Genomic DNA, 12,801 nt, shown 5'->3' with positions numbered 1-12,801 from the left:
GTCAGTTGCTTCATTTGCAAATATTTTCTGCCATTCTGAGGGTTGTCTTTTGGTCTTGTTTATGGTTTCCTTTGCTGTGCAAAAGCTTTTAAGTTTCATTAGGTCCCATTTGTTTATTTTTGTTCTTATTTCCATTTCTCTAGGAGATGGGTCAAAAAGGATCTTGCTGTGATTTATGTCATAGAGTGTTCTGCCTATGTTTTCCTCTAAAAGTGCGATAGTGTCTGACCTTACATTTAGGTCTTTAATCCATTTTGAGTTTATTTTTGTGTATGGTGTTAGGGAGTGTTCTAATTTCATACTTTTACAAGTACCTGTCCAGTTTTCCCAGCACCACTTATTGAAGAGGCTGTCTTTTCTCCATTGTATATTCTTGCCTCTGTTATCAAAGATAAGGTGTCCATATGTGCATGGGTTTATCTCTGGGCTTTCTATCCTGTTCCATTGATCTATATTTGTTTTTGTGCCTGTACCATACTGCCTTGATTACTGTAGCTTTGTAGTATAGTCTGAAGTCAGAGAGCCTGATTCCTCCAGCTCTGTTTTTCATTCTCAAGATTGCTTTGGCAATTCAGGTTCTTCTGTGTTGCCATACAAATTGTGAAATTTTTTGTTCTAGTTCTGTGAAAAATGCCAGTGGTAGTTTGACAGGGATTGCATTGAATCTGTAGATTGCTTTGGGTAGTGGAGTCATTTTCACAATGTTGATTCTTCCAATCCAAGAATATGGTATATCTCTCCATCTATTTGTATCATCTTTAATTTCTTTCATCAGTGTCTTAGAATTTTCTGCATACAGGTAGGTTTATTCCTAGATATTTTATTTTTTTGTTGCAATGGTAAATGGAGTGTTTTCTTAATTTCACTTTCAGATTTTTCATCATTAGTGTATAGGATGTCAGAGATTTCTGTGCATTAATCTTGTATCCTGCTACTTTACCAAATTCATTAATTAGCTCTAGTAGTTTTCTGGTAGCATGTTTAGGATTCTCTATGTATAGTATTGTGTCATCTGCAAACAGTGACAGCTTTACTTCTTCTTTTCCGATTTGGATTCCTTTTATTTTTCTTCTCAGACTGCTGTGGCTAAAACTTCCAAAACTATGTGGAATACTAGTGGTGAGAGTGGGCAACCTTATCTTGTTCCTGATCTTAGTGGAAATGGTTACAATTTTTCAACATTGAGGACGATATTGGCTGTGGGTTTGTCATATATGCCCTTTATTATGTTGAGGAAAGTTCCCTCTATGCCTACTCTCTGCAGGGTTTTTATCATAAATGGGTGTTGAATTTTGTTGAAAGCTTTCTCTGCATCTATTGAGATGATCATATGGTTTTTCTCCTTCAATTTGTTATTATGGTGTATCACGTTGATTGATTTGCGTATATTGAAGAATTCTTGCATTCCTGGAATAAACCCCACTTGATCATGGTGTATGATCCTTTTAATGTGCTGTTGGATTCTGTTTGCTAGCATTTTGTTGAGGATTTTTGCATCTATGTTCATCAGTGATATTGGCCTGTAGTTTTCTTTCTTTGTGACATCTTTGTCTGGTTTTGGTATCAGGGTGATGGTGGCCTCATAGAATGAGTTTGGGAGTGTTCCTCCCTCTGCTATATTTTGGAAGAGTTTGAGAAGGATAGGTGTTAACTCTTCTCTAAATGTTTGATAGAATTCTCCTGTGAAGCCATCAGGTCCTGGGTTTTTGTTTGCTGGAAGACTTTTAATCACAGTTTCAATTTTAGTGTTTCTGATTGGCCTGTTCATATGTTCTATTTCTTCCTGGTTCAGTCTTGGCAGATTGTGCATTTCTAAGAATTTGTCCATTTTTTCCAGGTTGTACATTTTATTGGCATAGAGTTGTTTTTAGTAATCTCTCACAATCCTTTGTATTTCTGCAGTGTCAGTTGTTACTTCTCCTTTTTCATTTCTAATTCTATTGATTTGAGCCTTCTCTCTTTTTTTCTTGACGCATCTGGCTAATGGTTTATCAATTTTGTTTATCTTCTCAAAGAACCAGCTGTTAGTTTTATTGATCTTTGCTATCATTTCCTTCATTTCTTTTCCATTTATTTCTGATCTGATCTTTATGATTTCTTTCCTTCTGCTAACTTTGGGGTTTTTTTGTTCTTCTTTCTCTAACTGCTTTAGGTGCAAGGTTAGGTTGTTTATTCGAGATGTTTCCTGTTTCTTAAGGTAGGATTGTATTGCTATAAACTTCCCTCTTAGAACTGCTTTTGCTGCATCCCATAGGTTTTGGGTCATCGTGATTTCATTGTCATTTGTTTCTAGGTATTTTTTTATTTCCTCTTTGATTTCTTCAGTGATCTCTTGGTTATTAATGTATTGTTTAGCCTCCATTTGTTTGTATTTTTTACAGATCTTTTCCTGTAATTGATGTCTAGTCTCATAGTGTTGTGGTTGGAAAAGATACTTGATACGATTTCAATTTTCTTAAATTTACCAAGGCTTGATTTGTGACCCAAGATACGATCTATCCCAGAGAATGTTCCATGAGCACTTGAGAAAAATGTGTATTCTGTTGTTTTTGGATGCAATGTCCTATAAATATCAATTAAGTCCATCTTGTTTAATGTATCATTTAAAGCTTGTGTTTCCTTATTTATTTTCATTTTGGATGATCTGTCCATTGGTGAAAGTGGGGTGTTAAAGTCCCCTACTATGACTGTGTTACTGTCTATTTCCCCTTTTATGGCTGTTAGTATTTGCCTTATGTATTGAGGTGCTCCTATGTTGGGTGCATAAATATTTACAATTGTTATATCTTCTTCTTGGATCGATCCCTTGATCATTATGTAGTGTCCTTCTTTGTCTCTTGTAATAGTGTTTATTTTAAAGTCTATTTCGTCTGATATGAGAATTGCTACTCCAGCTTTCTTTTGATTTCCATTTGCATGGAATATCTTTTTCCATCCCCTCACTTTCAGTCTGTATGTGTCCCTAGGTCTGAAGTGGGTCTCTTGTAGACAGCATATATACAGTCTTGTTTTTGTATCCGCTCAGCCAGTCTGTGTCTTTTGGTGGGAGCATTTAATCCATTTACATTTAAGGTAATTATCGATATGTATGTTCCTATTCCCATTTTCTTAATTGTTTTGGGTTTGTTATTGTAAGTCTTTTCCTTCTCTTGTGTTTCTTGCCTAGAGAAGTTCCTTTAGCATTTGTTGTAAAGCTGGTGTGGTGGTGCTGAACTCTCTCAGCTTTTGCTTGTTTGTAAAGGTTTTAATTTCTCCATCAAATCTGAATGAGATCCTTGCTGGGTAGAGTGATCTTGGTTGCAGGTTTTTCTCCTTCATCACTTTAAATATGTGCTGCCACTCTCTTCTGGCTTGCAGAGTTTCTGCTGGAAGATCAGCTGTTAACCTTATGGTGATTCCCTTGTGTGTTATTTTTCCCTTGCTGCTTTTAATATATTTTCTTTGTATTTAATTTTTGATAGTTTGATTAATACGTGTCTTGGCGTGTTTTTCCTTGGATTTATCCTGTATGGGACTCTCTGTGCTTCCTGGACTTGATTAAGTATTTCCTTTCCCATATTAGGGAAGTTTTCAACTATAATCTCTTCAAATATTTTCTCAGTCCATTTCTTTTTCTCTTCTTCTTCTGGGACCCTTATAATTCGAATGTTGGTTAATGTTGTCCCAGAGGTTTCTGAGACTGTCCTCAGTTCTTTTCATTCTTTTTTCTTTATTCTGCTCTGCAGTAGTTATTTCCACTATTTTATCTTCCAGGTCACTTATCCATTCTTCTGACTCAGTTATTCTGCTATTGATCCCTTCTAGAGTATTTTTAATTTCATTTATTGTGTTGTTCATCATTGATTGTTTCCTCTTTAGTTGTTCTAGGTCCTTGTTAAATGTTTCTTGCATCTTCTCTATTCTATTTCCAAGATTTTGGATCATCTTTACTATCATTATTCTAAGTTCTTTTTCAGGTAGACTGCCTACTTCCTCTTCATTTGTTAGGTCTGGTGGGTTTTTATCTTGCTCCTTCAGCTGTGGTGTGTTTTTCTGTCTTCTCATTTTGCTTATCTTACTGTGTTTGGAGTCTCCTTTTTGCAGGCTGTAGGTTCGTAGTTCCCGTTGTTTTTGGTGTCTGTCCCCAGTGGCTAAGGTTCGTTCAGTGGGCTGTGTAGGCTTCCTGGTGGAGGGGACTAGTGCCTGTGTTCCAGTGGATGAGGCTGGATCTTGTCTTTCTGGTGGACAGGTCCACGTCTAGTGGTGTGTTTTTGGGTGTCTGTGGTCTTATTATGATTTTAGGCAGCCTCTCTCTAATGGATGGGGCTGTGTTCCTGTCTTGCTAGTTGTTTGGCATAGGGTGTCCAGCACTGTAGCTTGCTGGTCGTTGCGGGAAGCTGGGTCTTGGTGTTGCGATGGAGATCTCTGGGAGATTTTCGCTGTTTGATATTACATGGAGCTGGGAGGTCTCTTGTGGACCAGTGTCCTGAAGTTGGCTCTCCCACCTCAGAGGCACAGCACTGACTCCTGGCTGGAGCACCAAGAGCCTTTCATGCACACGGCTCAGAATAAAAGGGAGAAAAAATGGAAAGAAAGAAAGAGGATAAAATCAAATCAAATACAGTAGGATAAAATAAAATAAAGTTATTGAAATAAAAAATAATTATTATGAAAAAAATTTAAAACTAAAAAAGTTAAAAAAAAAAAAAAGAACGGATGGACTGAATCCTGGACAAATGGTGAAAGCAAAGCTATACAGACAATATCTCACACAGAAGCACACACATACACACTCACAAAAAGAGGAAAAGGGGAAAGAATAATATATCTTGCTCCCAAAGTCCACCTCCTCAATTTGGGATGATTCGTTGTGTATTCAGGTATTCCACAGATGCAGGGTACAACAAATTGATTGTGGAGCTTTAATCCACTGCTTCTGAGGCTGCTGGGAGAGATTTCCCTTTCTCTTCTTTGTTTGCACAGCTCCTGGGGTTCAGCTTTGGATTTGGCCCCACCTCTGCGTGTAGGTCGCCTGAGGGCATCTGTTCTTCGCTCAGACAGAATGGGGTTAAAGGAGCAGCGGATTCAGGGGCTCTGGCTCACTCAGGCCGGGGGGAGGGAAGGGTACAGATGCAGGGTGAGCCTGTGGCGGCAGAGGCCAGTGTGATGTTTCACCAGCCTGAGGCGTGCCGTGCGTTCTCCCGTGGAAGTTGTCCCTGGATCCCTGGATCACGGGACCCTGGCAGTGGCGGGCTGCATAGGCTCCCGGGAGGGGAGGTGGGAACAGTGACCTATGCTCGCACACAGGCTTCTTGGTGGCTGCAGCAGCAGCCTTAGAATCTCATGCCCGTCTCTGGGGTCCATGCTGATAGCTGCGGTTCGCGCCCGTCTCTGGAGCTCCTTTAAACAGCGCTTTTAATCCCCTCTCCTCATGCACCAGGAAACAAAGAGGGAAGAAAAAGTCTCTTGCCTCTTCGGCAGGTCCAGACTTTTTCTCGGACTCCCTGCCAGCTAGCTGTGGTGCACTAGCCCCCTTCAGGCTGTGTTCACGCCACCAACCCCAGTCCTCTCCCTGCGATCCGAGCGAAGCCCAAGCCTCAGCTCCCAGCCCCCACCCACCCCGGCGGGTGAGCAGAGAAGCCTCTTGAGCTGGTGAGTGCTGGTCGGCACCGATCCTCTGTGCAGGAATCTCTCTGCTTTGCCCTCCGCACCCCTGTTGCTGTGCTCTCCTCCGCGGCTCCGAAGCTCCCCACCCCGCCACCCACAGTCTCCGCCCGCGAAGGGGCTTCCTAGTGTGTGGAAACCTTTCCTCCTTCACAGCTCCCTCCCACTGGTGCAGGTCCCATCCCTATTCTTTTGTCTCTGTTTTTTCTTTTTTCTTTTGCCCTACCCAGGTACGTGGGGAGTTTCTTGCCTTTTGGGAGGTCTGAGGTCTTCTGCCAGCGCTCAGTATGTGTTCTATAGGAGCAGTTCCACGTGTAGATGTATTTCTAATGTATCTGTGGGGAGGAAGGTGATCTCCGCGTCTTACTCTTCCGCCATCTTCTCCCAGATCTGGGTTGTTTGTCTTTTTAACATTAAGTATAAGCAGGTATTCTTTAGATATTCTGGATAGAAGTCTTTTGTCATATATGTATTTTGTAAATATCTTCCCCCAGTCTGTGGTTTGCCTATTTGTTTTCTTAATATTTTCTTTTCGTAAATAGATGTATTTAATTTTCATTAAATTTAGTTTATCATTTTTTTAATGGTTATTCGTTTCTGTGTCCTCAGAAATCCTTGCCCACCCCACGTCACAAAGATATTCTTCCATATTTTCCTCTAAAAGTTTTATAGCTTTAGTTTTTACTTGTTTATAGCTTTAGTTTTTACTTGTTTTTAAACATAGTTTTAAAAGTTAGCTTAATTTGAAGTCTAAAACATGATAAGGACTCTGTTAAAAATTGGTCTGTTAGCATTTCATTTAGTAAGACTGCCTAGGTTGAAAACAACTTTCAATGGTACAAATTTAAAATATGTAGTGTTCTTCTGGTATCAGATTTTTTATTCCATGTATTCTAAGTTTGTGTACATAACTTTAAAAAAATTATTGTGTCATGCTGTCACAATGAATCAGAACCTAAGGTACAGGGAAGGAGCAATGTATTTGGATTTCACAGATAATCCAACCAACTATTAGCTCAAAGAAGTCACTTAACCTTTGTAAAATGAGGTTAAACATTCTTACTCATATGCTTTCACATAAAGTAAAAGGTGTTAAGTAAAAACAAAAGAACAGAAACAAAACCCTATGTGAATGTAAGACATTTTTATAACTTGTCAGTTATTTTTACTGATAAAGATCTTACTTTGTATGTATTTAGTAATATACAGACCTATTTGTCCAATGTGCTAAACATGCTCTGATTATAAAGATCCAAAAATATAGGTATTTTCCAGCTATCTAACTCATTTTCCTACCCTCCACTACAAAGATCATTTAGCAAAATAAGTGTCTCAGTATAATTCCAAAATTACTTCTCTCCAAAAAAAAGTAGTGAATTTCCCCCAACTTCTTATCTTGAAAACATTCATATCTACACAAGAGTTGGGAGAGTAATACAATGATATCTATTTGCCCTTCATCTAGATCTCCCAATTGTTAGCATTTAAGTAAAATGTTTTATGTGTACTGTCTACATGACATGTCTGCTTTTATACCTGTTTTAGAGTCCAGATCTTAAGGACAGGTACTGTGTGTGTTTTATCACAGCAAAGTCAGGCCAAGGTACCTAATTTTAAAAGCTTTCTGATGAAATATATATTTAAGTCATACTTAAAGAATTCTTTTTTGCAGATGCCAAAAGAAATACATGTATTTCAGGATTTACTGAACAGTACTTTTTAATATTATGTAAAATTTTCAAGTAAAGATTTTCAGATTTCTAGAGGATACTGTTTTATATAATGTATTTTCTGTGAAGTGACCAATCAAGGTAAGCCTAATTTTACTGTGCTATTTTATAAGTGGGCAACATAAAGAGAATAGAATCTTTGCCTTAAGCTATTATTTTATCTTCTTTATTCAGTTACCTTTAGCTTCTCCACATATTTGCTCTTTCTCAGAGATTAGACTGATAAGATTAAAGTGAGACATAGGTTAACCAACCCTCCAGGTTTGTTCAGGATTTTCCTGGTTTTAGCACTAAAGTCCTATGTCCCAGAAAACTCCTTAGTCACAGGTAAACTAGGACAGATGGTATAAACATATACCCTATGTATAAATATGGCCTTTGTGAGGCCAGGAAGAGTTGTGCCAGCCAGGCTCCAGCTATGTCCTATTAGAAAGTCCAGTCTCTTTAGTAAACTACCTAGCATAAAATGGATTCAAATGCTTATGTTACTCTGTGTGGCAGGGAGATGAACTGTGAATCAGTATAGTGCAGTAAGGAGTTTAAAATATGGCTTTTTTCAAATAATTTAACAGATCTGGACTGATAACTTGGCACCATCATTTCTTACCTATGTGACTTTAATTAACCTGTTTTACCTCTTTCAACCTCTGTTTTCTCATAAGTTTAAAAAAAAAAAGATTAACAACACCTATCTCACAGAGTTGCTATAAAGATTACTTGAGAAAATATAAGCTAAGGACCTGCACAAAGCATTAAATAAAAGTTATCATTCTATGAAGAATGTATCCTTAAGAGAGAATCACCAAATCTGCTTCATTTGAGTTTAGTTCACCAAACATTTATTGAATGCCAGGCAGTTTTCCAGCTGCTTAGAATATAAATATGAATAAAGGATGGCCACTGCTTTCACAGGCTCAGACTTGTTGTAGAGAATTAATTCCACTACCGGGGTTACAGAGGCAGGACTTTTCTTACCAGTGGCTTAGTTGTTCCTTAGTTTTGGCTCACTGCCACGTCATCATAAATAAATATATTTAGTCTAAAGCTGCTTAAAATCATCACAGCAAAAAAGCATAGTTCACTTTAGATCACTATTTTAAAAAATGTGTGCCATTGTATAAAATAAGAAAGTTATCACAACAGTGTAAATTGCTAAAGGAGTTGGAAACATTTACAACTGAAAATGAGTAAAAACATTTGTGACCTTTATAAAATGATTTAAGAAAGACTGTGTGTTGTTTTTATGCTACACAAAAGTAGTTAGAAAGTTGCAACTAAGGATTGAAATTACCACAGCAGTAACTTGTACTGAATACCTGAAGAGCTACAGGATTAATAAAAATTCTCTTTAGCAAAACAGAACTCTTAGACTAAATTTGTCCAAGATCACAGTAGACAGCTAATAACTCTAATGCCTAATATTCATATAGGGCTTTATGGTCAGCAAAGCACTTTCAAACACAGATCATTTGATCCTCACAACTACTATTAGAAATATAAACAGGGTAAAGATCACATTGAAGAAACCAAGGGTCAGAGAGGTTAAGTGAACTGCCTAATAGTACAGAGATCCAGAGCTAGAACTAAGGCCTTCTGACTCCATGACTGCATTTTGAATAAATGCACTGCTAACTACAATGCAGTCTTACTAATCTGTACCTTAGTGAGAAAGACATGAAAGTATGATGATGTCTCATTTGCTGGTGCATGAGGAGTTGAAGGAAATATTTTTGTTATATATATATATATATATATATATATATATATAAAGTAACATAACTCTGGAAAAAATGGAAAATGCAGAAGACAGATTAACCTAGGGAGCATAATTAGGGATTATTATAGGGAATGGAATATATTAGATCTATAATTACTAATTCCTTTGGAGAAACATGACATGTTTATGCTATTTAGACTTCCCATTTAGGAAAGGTTTCTCTATTGACTCAAGCCTTCCTGTATCTCTTAGCAAATACACACAAGTCTCTTCCCAGGATTTCTTGATATGTTTTTAAAGTAAAATAATGAAGTTGCTATATTTAAAAAAAAATTAGGCCAAGACTAATTAGTCTTCAAAACTAAGGATAGAGTCACAGAGAGAAATAGGTTCTGCAATTAGCACTGCAGCCCTCAACCAAAGCTCACTGTTCATACAGGTAATGATGCTTCCTCCTTGGTTTCTTCAGGCATACCCTCATATACACATACCCAGTAATCATTATTCATATCTTACACACAAACCTCAAAGGCAACAGTAGCAGTTTAATGTTCCTACTCTGCTATTTCTGGAGAGGAATACTTTTCCTTCCCAAGGATTACTAACTCCAAGGGAGAAAATAAATTAGTATATATATAAAAGAAAACCTACTTTTATTTGTTGTACATCTATTTTAAGAGTACAGGAGTAGAAACTTTTAGAAATATTTAAATAGGAAAAACAAAACTTTCTTCTATAAATACGAAACAAGAGTTCCATATTATAAGTAATGAACTGAGGTAGGAGGAAAAAGAAATGAAAAGGAGATAATGGAGAAAATTTTAAATTCTTGGTATTAGTGGTCTGGGTCTCCTCATATCCACCCCCACTGCCAAAATCCTTCCTCTAAGAGAGGTCTAGATTAGCACATTGTGTAAGACCTAATCCCTACCATCTGGCAAAACCTTTTATGTCCTCCTTAACACCACATACGTGCTTTCAGTCCTCTCAGAATTAAAAGGGTTTATCTATCTATCTATCTATCTATCTATCTATCTATCTATCTATCGGCTGTGTTGGGTCTTCGTTGCTGTGCGTGGGCTTTCTCCAGTTGCGGCTGAGCCCGTGCACTGCAACTACTGAAGCCTGTGCGCCTAGAGCACCTGCTGCGCAACAAGAGAAGCCACTCCAATGAGAAGCCCCCTTATGCCTCATTCACACAGAATCTTCCTCCCTTTCAGAGTTTATCACTAACTTGAATATGCATCTGCTTTTTTGTTTTGTTTTTGTTTTTTTTTGGCTGTGCCACACAGCTTGCAGGATCTCAGTTCCCTGACCAGGGATCAAACCCAGGCCCCCTGCACTAGAAGTGAGAAGTCCTAACTACTGGACCACCAGGGAATTCCCTATGCATCTGCTTTTTACAGTTTTTTTTTCCTTCAAATTATTTTTGTATTTTTAATGCCTGCTTTTAGAAACTCTACCAAAATAGAAGTTTGTTAACTTAACTCTACCAAAATAGAAGTTTGTTAATCTGTTTTAGACTAGGACACTGAGAAGGTTAGGACTGTGCTTTTACGTAAATGTGACAAGTTCCAAGAGAAGGCCTAAAGCGTTCTCTTTTGAGTAAAGTCTATGAATATTACTGCACCTTCACTGAGACATCAATTTTGCCTGTTAAAAGGCTTTTTGAATTTAATTCCTGCTACTTAAGATTGTTCCATTGGTTGGGAATGCCAAAAAGTAACTTTGTAAAAGTCAGGTGTTATATGTAGCTGAGGGATTCACAGACTTAAAAAATCGTGAAGTGACATTAATGGTCATCAAATCCAACCCCTTCACTCCCTCTGGGAAAAATGAAGCCCAAAAAGTTTGAATGACTTGCCTTAAGTCACAGAGCTAGTTAACAGGAGAGCCAAAGTTAGTATTCAAGTCACTTAGACCAGTAGTTTTCAACTGGGGACCCCTCAGAGGATATTTGGCAATTACTGGAGACAGTTTTGTTTGTCACTTTGGAAGGTGCTACAGATGCCAGGGATGCTGTTAAACACCTTCCAATGTATAGGACAGCTCACCACAAAGAATTGTCTAGTTCAAAATATCAACAGTGCTGAGGCTGAGAAACCCTGACTTAGGACTACACTTTGTCACATCTATGTAATCAACTTTTACTTAATATAAGCATTCTGAGAAAAATTGTGTCAGACTAGGATATTTCCCTTTGGTCAAACAAAGAGTCAGGTAAATTTAAAGGTTCAGTTTATTTGATTCTCTGTGAGATGGAATATAATAATAAAAGAATACAATATACTCACCAGGAGCCAAAACCCATGGGTCTTCTATCATAATCTGGCAGATCTGGAGCAATCTTACAAGCCTGTATGTTCAGGTATTTAAATATGTGGATTTTGCCTTTTATACATATCTAAACAAAGTAACATATAAATACAACCAAATTATTACTCATCTGAAATATATGTGTCCCCTAGCATTTTAAAATAAAAACACATTTTTACTTAATGTATATTGGAAATAGAAGGCATTTCTATCAAGTATATACAGTAATATTAAAAAATGTACTGATTATAACATTATATCATTTGTTACTTTAGGCGTTTAAGTGATATAAATGTAGGTTTTTGTTTTCTAGTCACTAATAAGTTTCAGTAACATATAAAATAAATAATTTATGATTATAAACACTGGTAGAATACCAAGTAAACTTATATTGATTGGTTAGGCATAGTCAGGGATTTAAAGCATTGCTCCCCATGGATTATATTGGTAACTTTTGTTTTTAGGAATCCAACAATCATGCACAATTACGTTTTCAATCTTACTTCCTGTAAGAGAGAAAAGCAGGAAATGATTAAAAAAGTTATATACACTTCTGTTGCTACCTACTGACTTCCGTCCCACAGTCAACACACAAATTCTTTAGGATTATGAGGCCTTTCTATAGTTATGAAGTTTACTCATAAAGTTTAACAGTTGCCATACAGAGGCTTGTACAAGACCATCAATTAATTGCAGAGTAAGGAAAGCTACAGTGAAAAATATAAGCTGGTCAACACTTTTTAGACTACAGAATGTCTAGAATCTATTTGTAAAGCTACCTTATAATAACTTTATTAAGTAGTTTCATTTCAGTCACTGATAAACAAATGACCAAACTGACTAAACGAGGAACTTAAGATTTTAGAAAATAGGAAAGTACAAAAACAATGGTCATGAGAGATACATTGATGATCTTTAGTTCTGTAAGCTGAGTATTTTGTCTTTAGCATTTACATTGTCTACATTTAAGTTTTACTAGAAAGAAATAACTCAAATTTTATTAGAAAAAACTTTAAGACTCCTTCAAATTAAAAAGAAGTCAATTTAGTGAAAGGAAAAACATTTTTGGAATATTACCTATCTTCCATCCCATTTATTCAAGGCTTCTAAAGAATACATATAAGTTGTGAATTTATTTTAAAAGAACTTAATTTCTAAAAAAGAAGATAAATACATATAACTTATAACTTTTAAACTTCATCTTTTGTCAAAAAAGTTCATAACATACTTCAAGTCAACTATGGTTTACCTGTGCAGGAGGAGATTGTAGTGGATTATTATCTAGGGTGATCATCTGTAGGTGCCTGAGATTCCGATAACAAACAGGGATTGTTGTAATTTTATTGCAGGAAAAGTCTAAGCGTATCAAAGGCAACTCTGCTAGCTCTGCAGGGA

General features: G+C 36.9%; 1 protein-coding gene across 9 annotated transcripts in view; it reads right to left on the bottom strand.

Moving 5' to 3' along the window:
- LRCH3 (leucine rich repeats and calponin homology domain containing 3) overlaps positions 1–12,801 on the bottom strand; it is a 116,029-nt gene that overhangs the window by 51,414 nt on the left and 51,814 nt on the right. For all 9 annotated transcript variants that reach the window (XM_060150422.1, XM_060150426.1, XM_060150427.1 and 6 more), the window contains exons 5-6: positions 12,656–12,792; positions 11,385–11,494 (exon numbers count right to left, since the gene is read on the bottom strand). In XM_060150422.1, coding sequence (XP_060006405.1) covers positions 11,385–11,494; positions 12,656–12,792 — 247 coding nt within the window. The remainder of the gene's footprint in view (positions 1–11,384; positions 11,495–12,655; positions 12,793–12,801) is intronic.

Source organism: Lagenorhynchus albirostris, chromosome 5 (genome assembly GCF_949774975.1).
Source record: "Lagenorhynchus albirostris chromosome 5, mLagAlb1.1, whole genome shotgun sequence".
NCBI lineage: Eukaryota > Metazoa > Chordata > Mammalia > Artiodactyla > Delphinidae > Lagenorhynchus > Lagenorhynchus albirostris.
This window is presented reverse-complemented; position numbering and strand designations above follow the sequence as displayed.